The sequence below is a fragment of the Gossypium hirsutum genome, chromosome D05, assembly GCF_007990345.1.
Source record: "Gossypium hirsutum isolate 1008001.06 chromosome D05, Gossypium_hirsutum_v2.1, whole genome shotgun sequence".
NCBI classification, from domain to species: Eukaryota; Viridiplantae; Streptophyta; class Magnoliopsida; order Malvales; family Malvaceae; genus Gossypium; species Gossypium hirsutum.
In genome coordinates, this window is record NC_053441.1 from 20,009,828 (window position 1) to 20,020,055 (window position 10,228).

General features: G+C 34.4%; 1 protein-coding gene across 1 annotated transcript; it reads left to right on the forward strand.

Moving 5' to 3' along the window:
• Window positions 1-1,368: 1,368 nt before the first annotated feature.
• LOC107905147 (serine/threonine-protein kinase CTR1) lies at window positions 1,369-8,129 on the forward strand. The gene is made up of 15 exons (XM_016831723.2): window positions 1,369-2,933; window positions 3,042-3,340; window positions 3,434-3,578; window positions 4,356-4,471; window positions 4,663-4,871; window positions 4,953-5,372; window positions 5,493-5,533; window positions 6,003-6,071; window positions 6,301-6,401; window positions 6,486-6,570; window positions 6,656-6,754; window positions 6,850-6,918; window positions 7,076-7,207; window positions 7,360-7,454; window positions 7,564-8,129. The coding sequence occupies exons 1-15, from the start codon at window positions 2,064-2,066 to the stop codon at window positions 7,658-7,660; spliced, it is 2,847 nt and encodes a 948-aa protein (XP_016687212.2). The 5' UTR covers window positions 1,369-2,063; the 3' UTR covers window positions 7,661-8,129.
• The last annotated feature ends 2,099 nt before the right edge of the window (window positions 8,130-10,228 follow it).

Below are 10,228 nucleotides of genomic sequence, written 5' to 3' on the forward strand. Positions count from 1 at the left end.
ATATAAGATCTACACCTTGAAACAGACATAGACCATGAATTTATCAGTTTGAGGGTGGGTTTAGATAAACAATGGAATGGGGTGCGGTGCGGTGCGGTGCATTTAGTTTACTTATTATCTCACGTTATAGTATCGTTACAGTATTTAATCTCACCGCCACTACTGTTTTTACACTAACCGCAGATAAACACACCGTCCATCCAAATCCATCTTGAGTCAAATAATTTGCATAAATAATTGGTCTCAGTTACCAACTTTTCCATTGGTCCAATAGTTATTAAACACCATAATCTAGATTCAAGTCTATAAACAATCCCTAATCGGCTAATCACCCGAAAGGGAAAGCAACAACATGTAAAAATCAAAATGATTAACCGTATTTTAATAGAAAAGCCAATAATTTAGTAGCAACGTGACCATTCAAGTAAGTAAAAAGAAATATTAAAAAAACCATAATCTTAATAAAATAATTCATGTTACTTTGAGGGTATACCAGACATAGTAAGATTTTAACCCTAAATGTTACATCTTAAATATTACTTTACGATGAATTTCTATTTAATAAATTAATATTAAAAATTAAGATTGGATTAAAATGTTGTTAAGAAAAGTTGATCCCTTGATAAAAAAATATATAATATTAGTTAAGAACCATATAAAAATATATGAAAATGTTATTTATAGCCTAATAATTTCAAAATATCAGTTAACCATTACTCAAAATAGCAAAACGATAAATAAAATAAGAGATCGTCAGCCCCTAGACAACAACAAATCAAATCCAACGGTCTAAATATAGAAGTCTTCATTAAAAAAATATGAGAGAGAGAGGTAGTTTCACGTTTTGTATTTTTTTATTTATTTAATATTTTAACAATTTAATCTTTAAATTTATTAAAGTAATTATACTTGTGATGCTTATAAATTTTTATCTCAATCTTATATATATCTTTATCTATAAATTTAACAGTTAAAATTTTTTAATTTATGTGAAATCTGACAAATATAATTTATGTGATTGAAATTTCAATTGTTAAAATATTAATAGTATAAAAAATTACAAAAGAGTACACTAATAAAATTTTCTCTAAAATATATGTAATATAAAAATTTTAATTCTACATTTGATATTAAAAAATCATTATATGTGTCAAGTAATAGCCATAAATTTTAGTCGCCCCTCCTTCGTATATGATGATTTTCTAGTGCTAATTGTAAAACTAAAAAACGATTCAGTATATCCAAAAAAAAGAAAACATATTTCACGTGCTTCCGTTACTACCGAAAACCTGTCCAATCCAATGCCATCACAGTCCACTGAAAAACAAAAACCAAGGACATTTTCGTCATCTTGAGTTTTCGCATTTTCCGATGCCGATATAATCATCCCATTCGGCCATTGCTCCTCCCTTCCCCCTCTCCTCTCTCCAAGAGCCAAAGTCAAGATTGTATAACGGAAGCTCCAGTTCCCAGTCAGTGTTTGTTTTTGTGATCACGAAAAACCGCGACTTCCCCTATACGCCCATAACGCTATTCTCTATCCTACGCTCAGGTCCGCACCGCCTCCTCCTCGTCTCTACGTGTCGCCACCACCTTCCTTTCCTTCTTACGTGTGCGCCTCTTATAGGAAGCACGTGCCTCCACGCACCCATCCGTGCTCGTTAGCCTCAACCCCACTGGCTTTCTTCCTTCTTTTCATCGTATTATAATATTGATATTTCAGTTGTATTCTTTCTCCCCGCACTCTGCAATCAAAATTACTGAAAACTACTGTCCCCTTCCTTTCACTTCCAAAACCATTTGTTCCCGCGGTTTCGCCTCGATTGAATCAATATATTTCGATACTAAAGCCAAAACTTTACGTTGCTTTCATGTCGATTCATTGATTTTCTTCGTTTTTTTTTTCTTTAGAGCTAGTTCTCGGGGTCCTTTGATTGGCAGGAGTTGTACGGAATGAGAAACTAGTTCCTTCCATAAGTACGAACGGGGAACGAGGGAAGAACCGAGGAAGGAGAAGAGATAAAAAAAAAAGTGTGATATTGTGAGTCCCCTGTGGTGTTAAAATGCCTCATCGAGCAACTTACTTCTTCCCCAGGCAATTTCCCGATCGTGGGTTCGATGCGTCTACGAAGCAACTATTGGATCACGAGAAAAAGCTCGCTAAGGAAACATCAGCCACTACAACAGCAGCTGTAACGAGCAACTTTGCTGAAAATGACCGCAATAACACGATCTCAAGGACAGCTCCCAAAGACTTTAAGCCGCCAGCTGTTGCTAAGACCAACGGCAAGGACGACTATTACTCCCCGCTTTCTGATCTTTTCACGGACGAAAAGCTGCACGCAAAAAAGCAGCAGCTCGCCGCTTTCCGCGATTGGTTCGTCGAGAAAAAAACGAGTACCGACCGACCACGTCACGTGAAACGGTCCTCTCGACGTGTCCCTTCGAGTACTACCGATCACGATGAAGATGAAGATCGCCGGTTGTTATTAGCTCCGGAACCAGCTCCGCCGTCGACGCCTTCCCCTCCTTCCCCCCTTCCGGGGCCTGCCACTGAAATCACAGCCGTCGTTGATGACCGTAGTGTTGACCAAAACTTTGATCTGCAGGTATCGCTGCCAAGGTTCTCGAGTGGTAGTAGCTATGCTGGGAGTTTGTTTTCCGCTACGACATTGGATGGCAACTTGTCGAGTGATGTTAAAGATACATGGACTAAGGAGACATCATCGACCACCGTGCCGCCGACCGGGGAAGTCGAGGCACAGGAGGAAGCTAAAGATAACTTAGCGCTCAAGTCAAAGGAAAGTTATTATTTACAGGTTATGCTGGCTAGGAGGCTTACTTCTCAAGCAAGTCTACTCGGCGAACCTTTGCTTTTACAATGCAGTGGACCGGATGTCGTCGATGCAGAAACTGTTTCTTATCGTCTTTGGGTATTCTTCTCATCGTTTTTCGCTTGAAATATATTTTTGTTTCTCTTCCAAGTTCTTATCCATATTCAAACTTTACAAATCTCTACTGGATTTACATTTGATTTGCAGGTTAGTGGCTGTTTATCATACAACGATAAGATATCAGATGGCTTTTACAATATTCTTGGGATGAATCCATATCTATGGGTAATGTGTAATGAGTTGGAAGAAGGCAGACGCTTGCCACCTTTGATGTCTCTTAAAGAAATTGAACCAAGCGAGACGTCAATGGAGGTTGTACTTGTTGACAGACGCGGTGATTCGCGCCTCAAGGAGCTTGAAGATAAAGCACAGGAATTATATTGTGCTTCAGAAAATACCTTAGTGTTGGTCGAGAAGCTTGGAAAGCTTGTTGCAATATACATGGGGTACGCTTTATTATTTTATTTTTCAATCTATTTTCCCTGATGATTCATTTCTACCGAATTTTCACTGTGTTTGAATTGTTTTTTTATATGTAGAGGATCTTTTCCTGGGGAACAAGGGGATCTTCACAAACACTGGAAATTGGTTAGTAGGAGATTGAGGGATTTGCAGAAGTGTATTGTGCTCCCAATTGGTAGCCTATCAATGGGACTTTGCAGGCATCGTGCAATCCTCTTTAAGGTGCCAAAACCATTGGCCTTTTACTTTTATGTTCTCACCAACTTCGTTCTACTCTTAGGATCCATCCACTAGCACACACCAGGAAAAAAAATAAAAACCGATAGACGTGGTTTAGGGATCTGCTCCTATTGGAACTTGAATGTTAAAATATACGCGACACGATGAAGGAAGGATTTTTTTTATGTGTTTGTTTCTTTATTCCATCTCTTGAGGCAGAAATACTTTTCTATGGAATGTCAGGCTTTCTGATATAAATATTATATTAATTTGTACATGATTTTGGATTGACATTTTTGTTTTCAGTTCGTTCCTAAGTGTTTCAAAAGTTACTTGAGTTATAGGAAATGCCCCTCTTATATAAGTTCTTGGTAAAAAAGGACTGCAAGTTCGAAGTACAAGAATCTTTTAAAGCCATCATACAGTGTGATACTTGTATCCTGCAATGGTGAATTGACAGTTTTTTTTTTTAATATGGGGTCTCCATGTTTCCCCCCTGAAATCGGTTGTTAAAATAATGAACTTCTAAAGCTTTTGAATATTTTCTCTGTTTCACAATTCAGAAGATGTAAAAGATGTTATTGAATAATGTTCTTGCCAAACATAGCTTATGCTGCTAGAGCAGGATATCATATGAAGATGAGCGTTTGAGATCACTGATTTCTCTGTAAAATGTTAGTGTGTGAAATGTATTTGCATTCTTAAGGGCAGATCAGCCTTTGAATGTAGATGTAATATATGATGATCTTACTGAACATAGTGTATTGTTTAAATGCACAGAAATTGGCGGACTATATCGGTTTACCATGCAGAATTGCTCGAGGATGCAAATATTGTGCTGCCGATCATCGTTCTTCATGCCTCGTCAAAATCGAAGATGACCAGCAATCACCAAGGTAAGATCCACAACTTTTAGTTCATATATTTGCTAATGAAATTTGAAAGTTGATAAAATAATTAGGAATAATTTTGTGCCATTGTTTAAAAAATTTCTTGCATTGAGAATATTAGCTATTCTTTGATCTTCAAATTTTTCTAGTTCTGTTTTGATACATTGTTGCTCAGAGACGAATCGATTGTCTCGCAGGGAATATGTAGTTGATCTAGTTGGGGAGCCAGGAAATATTCACGGTCCGGATTCCTCCATCAATGGAGGATTCCTTTCTTCAATGCCTTCGCCATTTCAAATTTCTCATCTAAAAGAGTTCCAGCAACCTGACATGGATACTGCACCGTGTTGTCAGATAAAAGATTCGAAGAATTCACATTCTCTTTGTGAGAACCCTCTACTTTCCGGTACGTGGTATATTTTGGACACAAATTAGTACACAAAATTGTTAAACCAAATTGAAAACCGTGGAGATCAATCTCCTGCAGGTGGCATTGAGAAATCTCAACAATTTAAGAGCAACGGCTTGCTTGAAAGTCAAAAGGCACCAATTTTTACACCAATTGATCAAGACTGTCTTGGAAAGGAATCATTGATGACTTTTGAAGCTACAGCCGTGACAACGGTGCATCAAATTTCTAAACCCCGTGGAGACGAAGTCGCCGTAGAACAAACTCTTGGAAATGAGATTGTTATATCTGGTACCTCAGTGGTGAAAAGTGTGAAGCAATTGAAAGGTAACTTGCCTAGTCAGTCGGATCTCGAGGAGATCGGGGTTGAACTTGATAGCCGAGGTAGATTCTCTGCTGTAACCATTCCAAGATATGTAAATCTTGAACCTTCTCTTGCAATGGATTGGCTTGAGATTTCATGGGATGAATTGCATATTAAGGAACGCATCGGTGCTGGTACTTCTCTTTGTTCTTCGTTATATGATATAACTCCTACAAGTTTCCTTTTCTCTTTAAGCGTCTTAAATGTTGGATCTGTTAGTGCTAACATTGTTTGCTTAAACTCTCCTTTTGCAGGTTCATTCGGAACAGTACATCGTGCTGAGTGGCATGGATCGGTTAGTAACTTTTCTCCCCTTGTGACTGAAAACCATTGGTTTTCTAATTTCTTGGATGATGAATGATTATGATATCAAGATTTGCCTTTAATTGATGAATCCGATATAGAATGTAGTACTCTTGTGCATGTTTTGCAATGGTTAGGAAACTAAACTTGATGAATATCTTGATCTCGTCTTATTCATCCTAAGGAATTTAGTTCACATCATGAATTTAAACTCTGTTAAATTGAAGGAGAGGGTGAGAAATATTGTCTACATTTGATATTGGAATTGAATAATAAATGAACTTATGTGAAATGTACCTAAGGCATCATGTAGGATTATTATTTGATATATGACACACTGTTGCAATGGAGAGCAACTTGTTAATTGTTGCTTTGTTTGTTACATGATCAGTTTATTTTTTGGATTTTTTTTTGTCATAATGTTTTATCGCCTAAAATAAACTATTGTTGTTCTTATGTAGGATGTTGCAGTCAAAGTTTTGACTGTCCAAGATTTTCATGATGATCAGTTGAAGGAGTTTCTAAGAGAGGTTTGTACTGGAATAAACCTGATAAAGTAGTTAATTGTTATCATCCGTATGCTGTTAACATTACATATTTCATTTGGCCGGTTCCACTTCACGATGCATCCACCTACCATGTTCTGTAAATGGTTCAATATATGCATCTTATGGCCAAGTTATCGTGCATGTCGTTGATTGAGATGAATATAGTCATTTGATACGACTACAGCTCAAGTTACTGATGCATTTTGTTTAGGTTGCTATAATGAAACGTGTTCGACATCCAAATGTGGTCCTCTTCATGGGTGCTGTCACAAAGCGTCCTCATCTGTCAATAGTGACAGAGTATCTGCCAAGGTAAAATCAACTTATTTCATATCATGATAGTGAACTGGTGTTTGCAATAAATGTATATACTAAGACTTGGTTTTTGCCAAATAGGGGTAGTTTATACCGCCTCATTCATAGGCCAACTGCTGGGGAAACACTGGATCAAAGGAGGCGATTACGGATGGCACTGGATGTGGTTCGTAACATTCTCTACACACTCATTTTTATCTATTAATGCTTCTTGATGTTGACACAATATTAATGTTTTGCATTGGAAACAGGCCAAGGGGATCAACTATCTACATTGCCTTCGTCCTCCCATAGTTCACTGGGACCTTAAATCACCGAATCTGTTGGTTGATAAGAATTGGACAGTAAAGGTACTATAGAAAGAGTTTCTCATTTTGCCAATTCTGCACGTAGATATATATTGTCATTTCAAAAGCGTGAGTTTATCTTCTTATGCCATTCCTAGGTGTGTGATTTTGGATTGTCCAGATTCAAAGCGGGCACTTTTATATCATCAAAATCTGTTGCCGGAACAGTAAGTAGTCCGTTACCTCCTCTTGCATTGAAACAAACTAGCACATTCACACATCAGTAGGTGGTCAATTCCATTTAAGTTTTCAATACATTGTGGTTCGAGAATATGTCTTCCTACTGCAACAACAGCACGTAAATTACTAGTTTGTTTTTTTCAGCCCGAGTGGATGGCTCCGGAATTCCTTCGTGGAGAGCCTTCAAATGAAAAATCCGACGTTTACAGTTTCGGAGTAATCTTATGGGAGCTTGTGACCATGCAACAACCTTGGAGTGGACTCAGTCCTGCTCAGGTGAATGAATAATATAGTATGCTTTTTTTTTCCTTATTCCCATACTAGTTCCTTCTTGTGTGTTTTCTTACAATAGAATTCGGAGTTACAGCGTACAAAAAAGTTATTGTCAAACAAAAATTGCTAATTGTGGTGCATGTATGAAATTATAGGTGGTTGGTGCTGTTGCTTTCCAAAACAGAAGGCTGGCCGTTCCTCCGAATACTTCTCCAAAGTTGGCTTCCCTCATGGAATCTTGTTGGGCCGAGTGAGTATGCTTTAGTCACTATGATTCATTTCGCTGCACTTAAATTCATATTATGTCCAAATTAGGCTACCATTTATTGCTGATGATGGTTGCTTTTGATTGATTGCAGCGATCCGGCTGAACGGCCGTCATTTGCTAACATAGTAGAAGCACTAAAGAAGTTTCTCAAGTCACCATTGCAGTTGGTGCAAATGGGAACTCAGTGACCGAGTGGCCCTTAACGGTCATTCCTACTGTGAAATAGTTCGAATAAAGCCGATTCCAGGGATCTATTTTTTAACCTTGCAGCAAAGCAACTCTTGGACTTGGCTGTATAATGTTATTCCACTAACAGAGCCGCAACTGTAGATGCCTATCTTACTAACCCGTTTGGAAGGCAGTTAAAATCCCATCTTAAAAAACAAAAAACCTATAAATAAAAATCACAGCAAACTATTACCTGACTTTGCCGTGTTAAAACTAATAACAGGTTTTGTTTTTGAAAACCATGGGGGATAGAATGTCTTCCAACATAAAATGGCTAAATCCGAAGGGGTTTAAAATTTCGGAAATTTACCTTTGATAGTATAATAATTTTATTATGTATTTTCCTTTGTAAAACCATGGGTTGTATTTGGGCTGTAATCAGTCAAAAGAACCAAACTTGAAGGTATGATATATATATGCTTTCTACTATATAGTTTTGTTGATGAGCCTTGTGTAGGAGAGATGGTTTTGGACCTTGGGTGACATATAATGAATATATTATGTCCCAAAAGTAATTTATTTAAGATTGATAATCCTTGAATATCTTTTTATAACTACAATTAATTTTTATATTTGTATTGTATATTTAATTTGGGATATTAAGTGTGAAAGAGAAATTTGAGTGAGTTCATTAGTTTAGACAATTTGAGTTGAGCTAGTTATTAAGCAATTAAACTTGGTGTTTATAATTATTTATTGTAATTGGAACAATTGTTATAGATAATTTAGTTAATTTGAGTTGAATTAATTATTGAATTATTTAATTTAGTGCTTCTAATGATTGATTGTAATTAGAACTATTCATATAATTGTAATTTCAAAAATAAATAAATAAAACTTGAAGTTCAATATCTTATATTCTAATTTGATATAATATAAATGAGTAATTACATGAAAATATAATACATTAGTTCAATAAATACATGTTTGGAAAGCCATAGAGTAATTAAATTTAAATATAATTATTTATAAAAATACCACAAATGTATAATTATAAATAAATACGCTTATGTTTCAAATGCGTGACATTCTAAATGCATATTAATACGGTTAGAAATGTATTTAAATTTTTTTTCTTTCAAATAATTAGGTTTAAATTTAGCATGACGGTCAAGTTAAAAAACGTATCAAAATAAATTTCTTCTAAAATGAAATTTTAATTAACTCATTTAAAAATAATTTTTAATCAAATAAATTACTTTGAATATAAAAATTTAATCAAAACATTTGTTTATTTATTTTTAGTTTGAGCTCTAATTATATCCGAATCGAGCTAAACTAGTTTTTGTTTATAAAACTAGTATCCGAATGTTCATAATGTATATTCAATAGAATCAATACCATTACAAGTAATTCTCTCAAAATTAAACCCCTGGAATCTGTTCATATATTTTTTAAAGGTATAATTTTGAAGATAGTACATATGTTTATTGATATTTGTGTGGATTTAATCCCTCACTATTATTTATTTAAAACTATTTCTTTTATTTTTCGAATTGTTAATTATCAATCCTTTAAATAACCTTTACGTTACGTTTTTTGTTTTACATGTGATTATTAGAGTATAATGTGAGATACATGTTGGATGCCACATAATTTAATTAGATAAAAGGTAGAATTCTATTAAAAAATAATTAAAGCAAAGAAAATTGAAAATGTTTTTGAGTAAACTTCTAGACCCAATTGGAACTGCCTAAATTTTATTCGATCTAAAACTTTGAATTCTTTATTAGTGGTCAAGAATTAAATTAATGTAAAATATCATTTTGAAAAAAAAGATATAATCAATATATAATAACAATGATTATGTGTTATTATTTACTATCATAAAAAGTTAGCTTAAAAGTAAAAAAGTAATTTAATTTGATTATGGCTGATTGAGTTTCAATTATTAAATAAAATATGGTTTAAATATGTGTAGGTACTCTAGTAACTAATTTTTAATTTATGACGAGTTGATTAGAAATTAAAATTAATGTGTAAAGTTTTATATATATATATTAAGGATATGGTCTCCCGAAAAGAGAGAGTCACATTCTTTAAATTATTTGTGTTAATTTGAAAAATCAAAATCATAAGACTTAAAATTTTCAAAATACCAATGGACTAGGTGCATTTTTTTCATTTAGTTTTATTATTAATTTGTTCTTAATATTAATTTATTAATATTTATATATGATTTTACGGTTATTGAACAAATATTGTTTCCTGCGTATAACAAGAAATCTAGAAATGGAAGGTTCCTTCGATGCTCTGTGAGACAAGAGAAGCTTTAGAAAGTAGAAAGACAGAACTTTCTGTCGTCACTTCTAATTATGTATGTCACATAATACTCTAATAATTAGATCTAAAAGTTAAAACAAAAAAATTCGCATCATTATTTTAACAGTAGTTAAGAAAAAGTTTATTAAAGATTGAAAAAAGAGCCATTCGAAAAGAGATTAATTTTTAGCAAATAAAAGTAAAGATTAAATTCGTATAAATTGATAAGTTTAGGGACCATCATCAGAATTTTATCTTTTTAAAGA

Coding starts and splice junctions, on each gene's coding strand:
- LOC107905147 (XM_016831723.2), top strand. CDS start 2,064: ATGCCTCATCGAGCAACTTACTTCTTCCCCAGGCAATTTCCCGATCGT. Junction 6,072..6,300: donor TGAAGGAGTTTCTAAGAGAG/GTTTGTACTGGA, acceptor CATTTTGTTTAG/GTTGCTATAATGAAACGTGT. Junction 7,455..7,563: donor ATGGAATCTTGTTGGGCCGA/GTGAGTATGCTT, acceptor GATTGATTGCAG/CGATCCGGCTGAACGGCCGT.